The 15,562-nt window shown below is 37.0% G+C and overlaps 2 protein-coding genes across 8 annotated transcripts in view; one reads left to right on the plus strand and one right to left on the minus strand.

Annotated features, from left to right (window-relative positions):
- LOC110372633 (muscle calcium channel subunit alpha-1) overlaps nt 1-11,020 on the plus strand; it is a 69,914-nt gene extending 58,894 nt beyond the window's left edge. For 4 of the 7 annotated variants that reach the window (XM_064041854.1, XM_064041857.1, XM_064041855.1 and 1 more), the window contains 16 exons: nt 545-733; nt 1,057-1,156; nt 1,765-1,949; nt 2,311-2,408; nt 2,540-2,628; nt 2,879-3,019; nt 3,374-3,539; nt 5,238-5,403; nt 5,957-6,074; nt 6,482-6,560; nt 6,918-7,010; nt 8,002-8,042; nt 8,559-8,635; nt 9,377-9,483; nt 10,020-10,086; nt 10,385-11,020. In XM_064041854.1, the coding sequence (XP_063897924.1) occupies nt 545-733; nt 1,057-1,156; nt 1,765-1,949; nt 2,311-2,408; nt 2,540-2,628; nt 2,879-3,019; nt 3,374-3,539; nt 5,238-5,403; nt 5,957-6,074; nt 6,482-6,560; nt 6,918-7,010; nt 8,002-8,042; nt 8,559-8,635; nt 9,377-9,483; nt 10,020-10,086; nt 10,385-10,456 (1,788 nt within the window). In that variant the 3' untranslated portion in view covers nt 10,457-11,020. Of the gene's footprint in view, nt 1-544; nt 734-1,056; nt 1,157-1,764; nt 1,950-2,310; nt 2,409-2,539; nt 2,629-2,878; nt 3,020-3,373; nt 3,540-5,237; nt 5,404-5,956; nt 6,075-6,481; nt 6,561-6,917; nt 7,011-8,001; nt 8,043-8,558; nt 8,636-9,016; nt 9,040-9,376; nt 9,484-10,019; nt 10,087-10,384 lie in introns of those variants that run through there. The other 3 variants (XR_010277811.1, XR_010277812.1, XR_010277813.1) reach the window with 3 other exon arrangements.
- Nucleotides 11,021-11,053: 33 nt separating this feature from the next.
- LOC110372634 (glutamic acid-rich protein) lies at nt 11,054-15,328 on the minus strand. The gene is made up of 2 exons (XM_021329485.3): nt 15,177-15,328; nt 11,054-13,769 (listed from the first exon to the last, which is right to left on the minus strand). Exon 2 carries the CDS (start codon nt 13,300-13,302, stop codon nt 11,092-11,094), a length of 2,211 nt encoding a protein of 736 aa, XP_021185160.3. The 5' UTR covers nt 13,303-13,769; nt 15,177-15,328; the 3' UTR covers nt 11,054-11,091.
- Between the last annotated feature and the right edge of the window lie 234 nt (nt 15,329-15,562).

A 15,562-nucleotide genomic window follows, 5' to 3' on the forward strand; every position in this document is an offset into this window, starting at 1 on the left:
TTTTATTAATATAACGCATGGATGTGGATGCATGCAGAGAATGGGAGCGACAAAAAAAGAGTGAATGAATTGAGTTTCATTCCCAGATTCTACATATAGCTAGAATAATGTGGCTAGAAAAAATATGGCTAAAAATTAAATAACGTATATTACAAAATGATCTCAAAACATGCTGCCCTCACCAGATAAAATTGTAATAAGGGCAATGATGGCGATGCATGATCATTTGAAAAAAAATCGGATCAAAACAGATTCATTAAAAAAGCGATAAATACACAAACGATTTTATTTGATTTAATTGTAAATTTTCAATTCGCTCATTTGAACTAACGAACAACTTTGATACTGTTACTGTCACAGCCTTTTTATCGTCGTCGAAGGATTGAGCATTAATCATTACGCTTGCTCAATGCGGTTTGCCGATTTCAGATTATATAGTCCAGGTTTCCTCAAGATGTTTTCCTTCACTTTTATTATTATATATTATTTGATCTGAATGCACCTTTCTTTTATACAAGATTCTAATATTATTTTCACCTTCCAGGGCTCAAACTTGCTCAAATACATAACATTCTTCCGTCTCTTCCGAGCCATGCGTCTGATCAAGCTGCTGTCCCGAGGAGAGCGCATCAGGACTCTTCTATGGACCTTCATCAAGTCTTTCCAAGCGCTGCCTTATGTAGCTCTGTTGATTGTTCTACTGTTCTTTATTTATGCTGTCGTTGGTATGCAGGTAAGGATTTTTTTTTTCATTATTTGTTTTTGCATATTCATATAAAATGTGTTGAGTATTTTTACATAACAGACGTCGAAAACCATAAAAAAACTATTTTAAGCGACTCTTTGTCTCGGTGCGCGACGCAGTTTCCATGGAAAATGGTTTTATCTGCGGGAAAAGGGTACCTAGTTACTCTTCTATTTTAATTCCCATAAATTCTCCGATAAAAAGACAAAATTACTCTCGGTTAAATCTTGCCACTTATTTAAGTTGCAACGAATACCTGATCTGACCGAAATTATTATTTGTTAATTAATTGTCTATGAATTGCTTTACAGCTCTTCGGTAAAGTGTTTCCAGACGATGATGTAATTAGCAGCAACAATAACTTCAAGACATTTGGAGGAGCTCTCATGGTGCTATTCAGATCTGCTACAGGTTAGTTCTGCCTTTATAAATATAGCCGTTATCATCTCATCATCTGTCTAGCTGTTTCCCAACTACATTATCGTGTCTGCTCCCTGTTTAGTGAGAGAAGTCTAAGATGTTTTACATAGAGCGACTGCCTATCTGACCTCCTCAACCCCTAGACACCCTTTGATGAGACTGGTTGACAGGCTTTCAGACTTCCTTCGCCTAACAACTGTCAAAGATATTCAAACAACAGACGGGACCCACCAATTAAACTTGTCTTCCGAAACACTCAAGACTCATTTACTAAACCTTATGACGACGGCTGCGGCTCCTTTTGAGCTCCGTCATGCTTCAAAATATTATGTTCAAAAGTCTTCTTCCTCCTACCCTGTTTCCAATTTTATTTGGCGTCGGCACAATATGTCATCCTCTTCCATTTTCCCCTGTAACTCGTCATACTGACACTCACTCCCTTCCTATTCATGTAATCCATCCATCTTTTCTTAGGTCTTCCTCTTCCTCTCCATCCATCTACAATTCTACATTCATACTTAGCCCACACTTTGTTGCATGCCTATCATCCAATATATTCAAAAGTACCAAACTAATAGTTACAAACATGAATATTCCAGGAGAAGCATGGCAAGACATAATGATGGCGTTATCGCCGAACATAGACGAGCGTCCAGGGGCACCCCTGCACTGCATGAAGCCGGACCGCTATGACAAAGATGCCCAGCCTGACCTAAACACCGACTGCGGAAACTGGATGGCCTTCCCTTATTTTATCTCGTTCTCGCTGCTTTGTACTTTTTTGGTGAGTTGGTTTTTTATAGTGCTGCGTGTGGTAGATATTTCGTTAAGCTTTAACTATAACGTGGATTTGATAACTTCATTTCATGACATCGTCGCATTTCATGAAGTTCCAAAATATAGCCACAACTCATATATGTAGGATAGTTGTTTTCTTATGTAACTTAGACTGTGGAACACAAATTATGTACATGAGAAGTGTCAAAGAGGGTGAAAGTAAACGGATTGAGAGGTAGAATTTACTTTGTGCCTGGCTTAGAGAGAAGGTCACGGTCAGTATGGAAAATGATCCCACAAATAAACACAATGTTATTTACTGCACCAATCGCCGGTTGAATTGAATAATTTTGAATTCCTGTTCACAGATCATCAACTTGTTCGTCGCCGTCATCATGGATAACTTCGACTACTTGACCAGAGATTGGTCCATTTTGGGACCTCATCATCTTGATGAATTCGTTAGGTAAGATATCATGTTTTAACTTTTTGTCAGTTTCTACTGCTTTCCGTAGGAACTCCTTAAAAGTACACTTCGCACCCTGATAAAAGTACACTAAAGCCTTCGCTATCTAACACTGAAATTATAAATTTCAGATTATGGAGTGAATATGACCCTGATGCGAAGGGAAGAATCAAGCACTTAGACGTTGTCACATTGTTAAGGAAAATTAGTCCACCTTTAGGTAAGTCTACTGTTCTAAATAACATCATGTGCCTAGCCTTTTCCCAACTATACTGGGGTCGGCTTTCAATCTTACCAGATGTAGTCAAGTAGGTACCACTGATTTACTTGGAGCGATTGTCTATCCGACCACCTCAACCTAGAAAACCAGAATGTCCTTTGGTAAGGCTAGTTCTCGGACTTTCTGGTTTTTGACTGCCAGGAACGGCTGCTAAAGATGTTAAAATGAAAGATGATCTATTTATTTTCAGGTTTCGGCAAGCTCTGTCCTCACCGGACTGCATGCAAACGTCTAGTGTCTATGAACATGCCGTTGAACTCTGACGGCACTGTCAACTTCAACGCTACACTCTTTGCCGTGGTTAGAACACAGCTGCAGATTAAGACTACAGGTTTGTTGAAACTATAATATAGTTAACCTAGACATGTTATAATATATAAGCATAGTTACAGCATCGAAAACCTATATAGTATGTGCTTGTGCAGTGCCTTTAATAATGTTAGTTATCTTTTAGAAAAGTAATTTGGAAATCCTATTTCTAACTTGCTAAGGTAATCCACTAATGTCCCTAAAAATAAGAAAAACAAAATTTGCGAGAATGTTCTTAGTTTAAACTTATGTGTTTTATTTAGACCACTTAAAATATAATTATTTGTACAAATGATAATATTCTTAAATCAAATTATTCAAAGAGCCATTCAGTCTTCCAATACTGCTAACAGAAAAGAACATTTCTTCATAACAGGTGTTATCGATGAATGCAACACTGAACTACGAGCAATAATCAAAAAGGTTTGGAAACGAACGTCACCGAAGCTTCTAGATCAAGTGGTACCTCCACCAGGGGATCCTAATGAGATCACCGTTGGAAAGTTCTACGCTACATTCCTTATTCAGGACTATTTCAGAAGGTTAGTACAATATTGGAATAAAATAATAATCTTTATGTGTAGGTAGTACTATGTCGTCTAAAGGTAAATTAACTTGTTTTTTACTTAAAATTTCGAGTACATAATTGTATAGTTCTTTAGGGTTATATATTATTTATTTTATATATCCACCTAAAATAATCAGCGAAACATTTTTTTTGTCTAAAAAAGGGGGATATAGAATAGATATAAAATTTTCTGTAATGTAAACCAACTCGTGTGTAAAAAAGTCGTGGTGGCCTAGTGGGTAAAGAACCAACCTTTCGAGTATGAGGGTGTGGGTTCGATTCCAGGGTCAGGCAAGTACCAATGCAACTTTTCTAAGTTTGTATGTACTTTCTAAGTATACTTAGACACCAATGGCTGATAAAAAGGTGAAGGAAAACATCTTGAGGAAACCTGGACTATAAAGTCTGAAATCACCAACCCGCATTGAGCAAGCGTGGTGATTAATGCTCAATCCTTCTCCATGTGAGAGGAGGCCTGTGCCCAGCAGTGGGACGATAAAAAGGCTGTAACAGTAACAGTAACAGTAACAGTAAACCAACTTGGTGAAATCCTATTCGAAGGTCTTAGTCAGTTCCTTGAAATCATGATCTTTAGTGATAAGCGAATACTGTATTTTTTCCCACGTGTATTCTAAATCATTCACTTTAACAGGGGTCACTCCATCACTCATATTATATCCATTTACTTTATTTTCTTTGTGAGCACAATCATTAACATCTACATTTCTATTTTTATAGGAACCATGCGTAAGTCAATCACGAGTATTAAGCAACATTCGAAGATTTTTATTTACAAATGCTGTATTTACGCTTGCTTTCTTGGCAAATTTACTAGTTTTTACGCCAAGGGAGCCGCTTGAGAGATTTTGTTCTGAATTTTGGTTATGATGTTCCGTTTTATATATTTGGGATTTTAGATTCATACGATCATCTGTATATAAAGCTTTATTTAGTAAGATCAAAGTAGAAGTAATTACATACATTTTAAGTTATATGTTCAAGAATGTCAGTCGGTGATTGTATGATTCTTGATACATTTTTATTGATTTCAGCTTCCATGCCTTTCATAAGGTGTTCTTTACCTCCGAGTTCAATGCATTTTCCAAATATATTGTTGACAGCATGACAATTTTCGATACATTTTTTTCGATTTATCCAAAGCATGTTTACCTCCGTGTAATAACTTGTGTATTTACAATCACTTGCTTAAATCGCACAGTCTTCATTTTTTTTATCTTTTTTCTGATCTTTTTTGAGTGGATTTGGTTTAATTTTGTGTTTTGTCAGATGTTTTGCATGAACAAGGTGAGGGCTAGTTAAATCGGCTTTTTAACATAAAGTTAAAACAATTTAGGCAAATGGTTGTAATTCTGTGACACAGAGTATACATGTTTGGAAAAGTTTGGAACTTTAACAATTAGTCACCATTTTGTGTTTGATATCACACTTACAAATTAAAGTTAACTTATCCATTGAATAGACAATTAAAATGGATAATGAAAATAATTTAGCTGTAAATAATCTTATTAGAGACACTGTGATATGTGTGTATAGACTTATAGACAACAATAAAGACACAAACAAATGTCACAGTCTTATTACAAACAGCAGAAAAAGATAATCCTACCAATATTAGCCAAAGATTTCATCATTCCCACGTAAATGAAAACAGATTCAGAAAGCGCAAGGAGCAGGCTGCTGCTGCATCTCTTCAGAACAACCAGATGACGTTACAAGCTGGATTGAGGACCTTACATGAAGCTGGACCGGAGTTGAAGAGAGCTATATCTGGGAACTTGGATGAATGCGTCGGAGAAGTTGTTGAGCCTATGCATAGGGTAAGTGGAATAGAATAATAGGTGTTTTATTTTACGCAGGTGAGCGTTGCACGTATGCAGATTGTCTATGTATGCCTGAGCTCGAGTGTGCTCGCTAATGATCGAGTGGCTGACTCACATAAAGACAATGTGCTTGCTACATACACATGTATGGACTCAGTCAAGATCACACTAAATTTGCACGTATGTAAAAAGTATGAAATCCAATAGATAGATCTATCAACGTACAGCTAAGGAAAAACCACCGAGTTCTATGTGTATGAAGAAATATCTCTAATAGAATAATTCTCGAAGAATCTCTCGCTGAAAATCAGCGCTGAGGCTTTTGTCTCGCAGTCGGGTCTCAGCATTATGCTGAGCGAGGGCCGTTTCACGCGGGTGTGACACATATTTCCCGTTATGTACCTTCTTCTCGTGTCGTGTTTCTTATTGTAATTCGTCTTTTTTATGTCTAATTTTTTTGTATTTTTTTTTTGTTTTTGTCCATGTATCACTCGCGTGATTAAAATGTTTTTCTTTCTTTCACTATGACACCTATTTGTTTACATTTCAGCGTAACCACACACTATTCGGCGCAGTATGGACGAGTATCAAGAAGCATGGCCGCGAGAGTTTCTACGGGAGGGACCGACGCACTGCCATGCAAAATATGTCACCCAATCAGAATGGTGGTAAGAAAAACTCTATCACCTTATCTAACTGCCTACCATAACATAATTTTGTCCTTCTCTGTTCAATTCATCTTAAAGTTGTCTGGAAGGTACCGCTCTTAGCGATAAGACTGCCCAAGTTCACCTACAACATCATCATCTTCCGAGCCTTTTTCCCAACTATGTTGGGGTCGGCTTCCAGTCTAACCGGATTCAGCTGAGTACCAGTGCTTTACAAGAAGCGACTGCCTATCTGACCCCTATAACATAAGCGTCAGTTTTCATAAAACTGCTTTAAAATTTTCACGGTCTATTTTCTAAAAAAAACAGTTGTTTCAAGAAATGGAAGTTTATGTGGTCGGTGAAAATGAGCCTTAGATTTGTGGAACATTTTAACCTATACACTATATGTATATATTCTGTTGCAGTTGACAAAGATGGTCAGTCACTGAGCACTATGATGAGGAGAGAGCTGGGCATGGATGGCCAGATTCCTGAAGAGGAAATGTGAGTATCAAAATTATATCATTTTATTTATTTACTAAACTAGCTTTCGCCAGCTGTTTCCCTCGTTTCCTAAGAGAACTACTTCTTGCACCCAGATAAAAGTAGCCTACTCATCTATGTATATTATACTTATGTATAATTAAACTATTTTATCTACCCACTGCCAACTTTCATCAAAATTCCTTGAGCCAAACAAACATTGGTAGGTACAGTCCCACATTTTTTATTAGTCCATCCTAAACTCTCAAATATAACTAAATAATAGAACTTTCTTTCCAAACACCTACTTGTCTAAGATCGACAAATATTCAGAGCCTGGAAAGCTTCTGGTTATTATCCAACTTTTTTTTGTTGCAGTAAACACGAAGACGGCAATCAAAGCGACGAAGAAATCGCGATGCAGCCTCTCCTTCACGGCAAGGACTCGGAAAAGATATTCAAAGCTATAGAGTACGTATACCCACTGATATTCCAAATAGTTCTAGTAATTATTGTCGTATTTTACAGTAGCTTCTTACAATATTACGTTTATCTGTGTCGTGACCAGTGTTTTAATTTCATTTTAAATCATGGCACATTAAAATTATTTAGTTTTTGTGCATTTAAAAATGTTATACAGATAGAATGAGAAAAAACCGGCCAAGTGCGAGTCGGACTCGTGCACGAAGGGTTCCGTAAATTACAGTTAAATCAACCTATCTCAAAAACTATAAGAGATACTTTGATCAAACCAAAAATCGTTGAAAGAGTTAATTAGCATGCATCACCTCTATTTTTTTTAGAATTTTATACCCCGTAGTTATAAAAATAGAGGGGGGGGACATACTTTTTACGACTTTGAGAGCTGATATCTCAAAAACCGTTCACTTTAAGAAAAATGTTTTTTAGAAAACTTTATATCATTTTAAAAGACCTTTCCATTGATACCCCAAACGGGTATGTACATCGAAAAAAAAATTTCATCCCTCAGTTACATGTATGGGGGGCCCGACCCCCAATTCTTTTTTTTACTATTTAGTGTCATATTTTTGTAGCGGTTCATACAACACATATTCCCATCAAATTTCATCACTGTAGTACTTATAGTTTCCGAGTAAATCGGCTGTGACAGACGGACAGACGGACAGACGGACAGACGCACATGACGAAACTATAAGGGTTCCGTTTTTGCCATTTTGGCTACGGAACCCTAAAAACAAACAATTCATTTAAGAACCAAAATTGAGTACAGCGCCATCTAGTGTAGTGTAATGAAACGTAACTAAGCTTGTGAAATGCGTTCTTCTGCTGCGTCTCACAAACCCTCTTGTTACGTGTTTCTATGATAATGTGTAAGATGGCGTTAGTAGTAAAAAATATTAAAATAACTACAAAAATACTTCTGTATGATATTTTTATATAAAAGAAAGGAGTAGGTATGTAACTAAAATAATATTCACAGAAAAACGTCCAACGATTTAATGCAGACTATGAGAAAGAACTGTAAGTCCGTTTTAGTGTGTTGTGATTGTGTAGCAATCTATTTATTTTCATGCTATGTTTATTAATCAGGGATAACTTTGCATGAGTTTTAACACAAGAAATGTCGTAAAAATTATATTTAGATCTTGCATTGGTAAGCAAGGAAGGATGGTAAGATAATAATGTACCAACTCCAGATTTTGACTTATTAATATTTTAAACTAAAACACCATTAATTTGTTGTTATGACGCACTTATAGTTTATTAATAGAGCATTGTGCATGAGGGAATATTTAATTAACAACTTTTAGATAACTTTAATAAATTAATTTAAACACTGTTTTGTCTATTTTCCAGTGTTATTGAAATAAGCGCCATCTATCGGCGTTTAGTATGAACTATTAAAACTTGTTATTCGTCATGATGTGAAGATTGAGTTAATTAAAATTAAATACAGGCTTCACCTATGAATACTGACCAAATAAAGCTGTGAACATAAGTATTGCTAAATTAAACATTTTGTTTATTATATTTCAGATCGTGACAAAAAGACGAGACCCCCCAACAACGTGCCTTATTGCATAGAGAATCCAGCGGAGAATCTTATTACTCGAGTAAGTTTATTAATTACAATACTAATATTTACAATACGTATTTACAATAAAAATCAAAAACTATCCTAGTAAAACAAACAACTAAAAAGCGTCAAAAAATTTTCTCGAGTAAGTTATATTCTTCTCCATCACTTATTCTCCAGTTATGTACATAAATCGTCGATTATGCCTTTTGATTCATCAATGCGTGGAAACTATAAACTACCTATAAAAATATGGAACGAAGTTTTTGCACCGTTAAAGAGTTCGAAATAACTTTTTTTAAATAGTATCTCAGTGGCGTGCACTTGGAGAGGCCTATGTCCAGCAGTGGACTGCGATAGGCTGATGATGATGAAATAGTACCTATCTGTTGTGTTAATTGTATTTTATCTTTTCAAGCTACCTCATGGGGCATTACCTAGGTACCTACTAATTAGGTAGAATGTAGTTAAATGTAGATTTTTTTTAATAAGCTATTTTGTATATATTTACCTACAATTCTTCATTACAACAACAATCAAAAATATAGATTATTACTTTTGTATGTAGTTAGGTAAAGTAGTTCGTATTTACCTGGCTTATTTTTTTATATACCATGTCCATAGAATAAAAAAAAGTGTAGACCCAACGTATAGTAACCTGCCAATCTGTAGTTTTGGTTAGTACTCTTTTTAACCCCCGACGCAAAAACGACGGGGTGTTATAGAAAATGTATTACCCAAGGCCTCGTGCTAAGATCCCCTATGACCCCCCCCACAGGTACTGACGGAGCAGGGGCTCGGCAAGTACTGTGACAAGGACTTCATTCAGAGCACCTCGCGCGAGATGCAGGAGGCGCTCGACCTTACCCAGGAGGAAATGGATACGTGAGACCTTTTTTTGACCCCCCCTTTGTAACTTTTTTACCCCCCTTATTATGCCTTCTTGACCCCCCTATTATGCCTTCTTGACCCCCCGTTAGGACTTCTTGACCCCCTATTATGCCTTCTTGACCCCCTTTTGAGTAACAATATTAACGTTTATACCTACCAGTTCTTATGGCTTATTTTTATTGTTTTTCTTTACCCCCTTTTTGCTGCCATATTGGGCAAGAAACTGTAATTAAGTGGTATACACTGCGTTGGTAACTAGTATGAGGTATAGGGTCGGTTCATATCTAACGGAATATGCGTCGCGTATTATCGGTCGCGTAACGCCAGAACAGTCAAATATACGGTAAATTATTCAATCATTCACACCTAACCGATAATGCGTTAATGCGTCGACCATACATTTACGATACGCTCGACGCATTTTCCGTCAGATATGAACCGACCCTTAAAAGCTGAAAATGAGTGTTGCAGAAAAATTCTAAAGATATTTTTCTTCTAAAATATGAACTAATATGTGTCGATGTTTACAGCGCTGCCAATCAGATAATTTTACAAGAGAGAAGGATGGAATCTGCCCAGCGCAGGCCGAACGATGTGGTAAGCCATTTTGAACTGTATATTTATTTAGATTCAATATAATTATGATCCATTCTAAAAATCCTTAGCACATATTCGTATCTGCATTTAGATTGGGTGAAGTCAGTCCTCGTAGTTTTAATGATTCTGTACTGAAAGAAAAAAAATCCTGTGACTGAGACTTCGCTGTGGTCTGCCCATTCGCCTATCACTGAGCTGTATGTAACTCATGGGCCGTAATTTGACACAGATGATTTTTGATAAGGCTTAAGAGTCATCAAAACCGTTGACTGTGGAGTAATATTCCAATTTGTTTCAGGAAAGCATATTGTCAAGGCAATACCATCCGTTCCACCAGCCTCCGATGCAGCCCCCGCCGAGAAAAAAATAATCTTCACGACAATCTTTGTTGGATTAGTTGTACCCTTTCGGTTGACACCGTCAGGGTTTGTTGCCCAACCTGGGCTTTCAGTCCCACCCTGGGCTAGGAGAACAAAAAACTGATTTTTCGACGAATATTTTGTAAATAAAGGTAGCTTTTGGCTTAAAGGTCCCATGTGTTTTTCTAAGACCCCTATGGGGTCAAAAATTTTTGTGGTTAGGAGTGAATTTTTAAATGGAAAATTTTAATATGTATACTGATGTTGTAATCATGGCTATGTGCCTTATTTATAATGGGTAGACGGAGAAATTGTGCCAAAAATTTTAATCGCCTTAAATATAAATATTGCTATTTTTTCTGCTATAAATTAATTTATTGATAAAGTATATAAACATGTTTAAATGGAATTATAATGTAAAGTTGTATGGGTATTATTTTGAGTAAATTCTAGTCATAAATGCTTGCTTAAGTTTTAACGTGAATGTTTATTTAGTATGAAAAATATTTTAAATGATGTATTTTGTATGGAAATATACCTGTTATTGTGAATAAATTGTTGGAATGGATTTTGAATGGATTGTTTCATTTAAAACTACAATAAAAAGCTTATTTCAGTTAATGGAAGGTCTATTTCAGTTTGTGAGTCAGTCTACGTCGTAAGGGTTTTCTTCATCATCATCATCAACACAATCCAACATTTCGTCTTCTTGTTCATCACCCGGCGTCGAATCGTTATCATTAGGCAAATCCTCTTCATCCATTAGATCTTCCTCGCCCTCCAAATCTTCTTCTACCGCATTAGAACCAAAATCTTCTGTTACTATCATTGTGGTCACTTCTTTTGCAGCTTCTAATTTTGCAGATTCATCTTTACTATCAGCTATTGAATCTTCTGTAAGGCCTGAGTAAGTCTTTGGAATCACATCGGCGTTACTGACTGCCTTTGTTACGGTGATAGGTATTTGAGTTGAATTAATCTCACTTTTAGCAAATATATTTTCAGTGTCCACAATCTGAGGACCTTCAGTCGCGTTGATAGGTATTTTGGTATTGACTGTATTTAGTACATTTTCCTTCGCTATATTATCTTTGTTCTCAACATGTTTGGTTACGACTTTTGTAATCAAATCTTTAGCAGAATTCAAAGACTTGATAGATTTTGACTTTATTGCTTTTATTTTGCTCTCACTCTCATTCCTAGAATTGGGGTTATCAACACTGGATTGAGAAAGAGATGATTTAGACTTTACCTTTCCTGTCTTGTGAGAGCTTTTATGGGCGGAATTTGAGCTCCTATGAGGTTTGACAGTAGCTGTTTCTTTATTATTAGTGGAAGACTTTGATTCATGTATAGTTTTGTTTTTACCCTTCTCGTCTTGTGTCAACGAATCTTTACTTTTTGCCTTAGAAGCAGATTTCCGATTCTTTTTTGACATATCACTATCTGATGTCGAAGAATTTTGAGTCTTAGTTTCATTTTTGTTGCTATCTATAGAAGCTTTACTAACTTTACCCACAAGTTTACGCAATTTCTTGTTGACAGTTTTCATTATGCCACTGTCATTGCTTTCAGATTTTGAAACAGGTTTTGCGGGAGTTTTAGTTGCCTCTTGGTTAGTATTTGGATTTTCTTTAGGGAGTATGGTTGATATTATTTGTTCAGCTGTATTACTAGGAGGAGCCGCGTGTAAATCTTTCTTGCTTAGTTTGAGAATAGATTTTTTAGATTCTGAAGATGGTGATCTGTTAGAATCTGCGATTTTTGGGTCTGTAGTAACAGTGGTAAGGTTCTCCGCACCACCGGGTAAGGTTTTAACATGATCACTCTGAATAATAGCTTCATTATTCAATGTTACAGGTAGATCTTCGGATCCGTGCTCATTGACGATTTCTGAAAGACTTAATGTTTCTATTTTTGAAATATTGTCATTCACAGATAAGCTAGAAAAACTACTAGTTTCTATTTTTGAAATATCATCGTTGGCAGTTGGGCTAGAATTCGTATTTTCAATGTCTTGATTGTGATCTTCATCAAAATTTTTAGCTGCTTCTTCGTCGTCATCATCGTGAATTTTATCAATATTAGTAGTTGGTTCCACTTGGGCAATCATTGTTGTAGTCTTATCTGGTGGTTTCGATATATTGCTCACAAACTTCAGGTCACCTACCGGTATTGCTTGCTCCAAGGCCGGATCTATTAAGGGTTTTGGTTGCATTTCGCTAATGATTGGATTAGGCATAGAATTTGTGTCATTTGAATTTGGCGTATCATCCCACAGTACTGAGAAATTGCGTCTTACGCCATCTATAGCTTCATTATCAGTGTCTGCGTCTTTAGAAACAATTGTCGGGGGGTTTGACATATTTTCTGCAAACAGTTTTTCTTGTTCATTTAACAAGCCATTGTCTTTTAATATGACCGGGAAGATGACATCCGATCCGTGTTTTCTAATTTTAAAATCGTTTTCGTCGTTTATGTCATTTTTCACTAGAGGTGACAAGTGCCGTTCTCCCTGATCCTGATCCCTGATGATGAAGCTGTTTTCTTCATTTAAAGCATCATCAGGGTAATATTCGTTTAAAGGTTTGCTCGCAGATTCGGTCATCTCAACAATTTCTGCTTGTAACCTTTTGATTAGGTTCTCTAGTTCAGTTATCTCTTTATCGATGTCGTGGGTAGTCTCATTCGTCATGTCTGCTCTGTTTGCTGTAGACTGAATAGTCAGTCTTCTTGTATTCATGAAGTCATCTTCAGAGTCATTGGATATTTCCACCCTTAGCTTCTCTATTAATGAATCAACATTGGAGCTACGTGGACTGTTGTCTACGTACTTGTCGTCAGCCATTTTCCGCATATCCTAACTATCCATGCATTCTGTGCCGGTCGCCCTTTGTTTAAGGGGTCTTACTTCTGGCAGACACTGATTACCTGGTGGAGGGGGTTTATTTTCTGCGTCGTCGTCGTCTTCAGTTGCAGCTGTTAATGCTAAAATCCTGTCACACCGGGCCGTACCTGGCAGTTGCCTTTTAACTACGCAGTTTATTCTTGGATCCTCGGCAGCAGCTAGTTGTTCCTTTGTCGGCAGTGGTGGGTTCCTAACTCTTTCTAGACAGAGACAGCTGTCACAACTTCGTTTCTTCTTTGGGGGTGGTGTGTCGTCTGCTATGATGATTGTAGGTGTGGGTGGTGGTGGGGGGATAGCCGGTGCTTCGTCACAGTAGGGCAGTTCAGTTGCGCTTTTTTTCGATTTGCATTTTTTCTTGGGTTTTTCTGGTTCTGGTTCTGGGGTTGTTGTTACTGATGGTGTTTTCTTTGGTGGCTCTACAAATACACAAGAAAGAATATAATTAGTGTAATATGTATAATCAGTGACGGCTGGCAGTTTTGATTGTTGACATTTTAATCTTATTGATACTAGTTACAATATTCACCATAAAATATTGAACCGTGAGGGGGCAGTCGGAATCATTATTTAAAAAAAACATAATCCAGGCTAACTAATGACATTACATAGAGTACCAAAGATTTAAAAGGAATAACAGCTTATCCGTCCTGACAACTTTCATCATTAGAGTTCTCATATTTAATGGTATATAAAAAACAGATCAAGCACCGTTCAAGATATATTGTAGGTACAGTAGGTAACATTATTCTAAAAGTCAAATATCAAAAACTTGATTAACTCAAAAGCTAGGGTTTATAGCTTTGAATGTCGGAAGGTTGATTTTTATTGTACCTGATTCATAAGAGTACCTGGTGTATATCTAAAGATATTTTTTTTTTCTGGAGAGTAAAAATAAATAAAACTCAAGAAAAAGTTTACATTTAAATAAAACTACTTTTACGGATTTCCTCGCGTTTATATTAATATTATGAAGCTAGCTCCAATCAAAATCACTTCAGGCCGCTGAAGAAAGTCAAGTGTCATCTTGAAGATGATGCCTCTACAAGATGCAGGTGTACACTGGGCAACTATTGGCTCATTCGTAGATGATTTTACTTGTAGCAAAATAAATAAACCAGGTAACGTAAGTTGACCAATTAGCTAAAATTCAATAGTACATTTCAACTGCCATTTATTATCTTCCGAGATTTGATCAACTACCTAGAAAATTGATCAACTTACGAGTCTTGTTATTTTCCGGTGACATATGGAAGCTTGATTGTGATTGTGGTCTCGAACACATCGCCGATGTCAAACACCTCAGTTCCAGAAACTCAGCAGTTTGTGAACACACACAAACTTGACAAAGCCCAGCATTACATCAGACTTGATGAACCACAAGTCCTTGCAAAAGAAAACCCATTCCTGCCTAGGATGATTCGCGAGGCTCATCCTTCGAGCCTTTTTCCCAACTATGTTAGAGTCCGCTAACCGGATTCAGCTGAGTACCAGTGCTTTACAAGGAGCGACTGCCTATCTGACCTCCTCAACCCAGTTACCCCGGCAATACCCCAGACTGGTGACAGAAGTCCTATTTAACAGATCTGTACATTGGAGACCACGTCAATATCAGTTCTGAGCCTAATCTCTCTCCGGTCGTGTTGGATCACCGCCCATGGGGACCCATATTATGAGAGTGAAGGAATAGAGAGTGCACCTGTGTCTGCGCAAATGCTCGTGCACTATAATATGTCCTGCGCAGCTGGCTGATCGCCAAGGGACCATCGGGGCCGATGATCGGTCTGAACCCCATAATTATTATTTACTTTAAAAATTATATATACCTGGTGCAGCTGCTTCTGTTTGAGGCACGTCAGAGCATTTTTTCATAAACATTATTTGCTGCAATTTTTATTTGGTTTCCATTTTTTTTATATGAAGGGTGTGGTGACTTGGTGACGAAGCTATGTGCCAAATTTTACGATGTCATTAAGAACGTACCTGCCAGATATAGGTAGCAGTTTCAAAAGAGGTTTGTCAACAAAAACTGAAAGAGAGTATTCGTAGTCGAAGAACACAAAAATACTTGTGGCAGTGCAGGTGCAGTGTTTCATGTAGTAGTTAAGATAAAGGAATACAAAATAAAAATAAACCAGCCAAGTGCGATTCGAACTCGCGCACTAAGGGTACCGTACAAGAGCAAAAAAAATTACGTTTGTTGTATGAGAGC

This window comes from Helicoverpa armigera, chromosome 26 (assembly GCF_030705265.1).
Source record: "Helicoverpa armigera isolate CAAS_96S chromosome 26, ASM3070526v1, whole genome shotgun sequence".
Classification (NCBI taxonomy): Eukaryota; Metazoa; Arthropoda; class Insecta; order Lepidoptera; family Noctuidae; genus Helicoverpa; species Helicoverpa armigera.

Excerpts from the sequence above, each read along its gene's own strand:
- LOC110372634 (XM_021329485.3), bottom strand. The coding sequence starts at position 13,302 with ATGCGGAAAATGGCTGACGACAAGTACGTAGACAACAGTCCACGTAGC.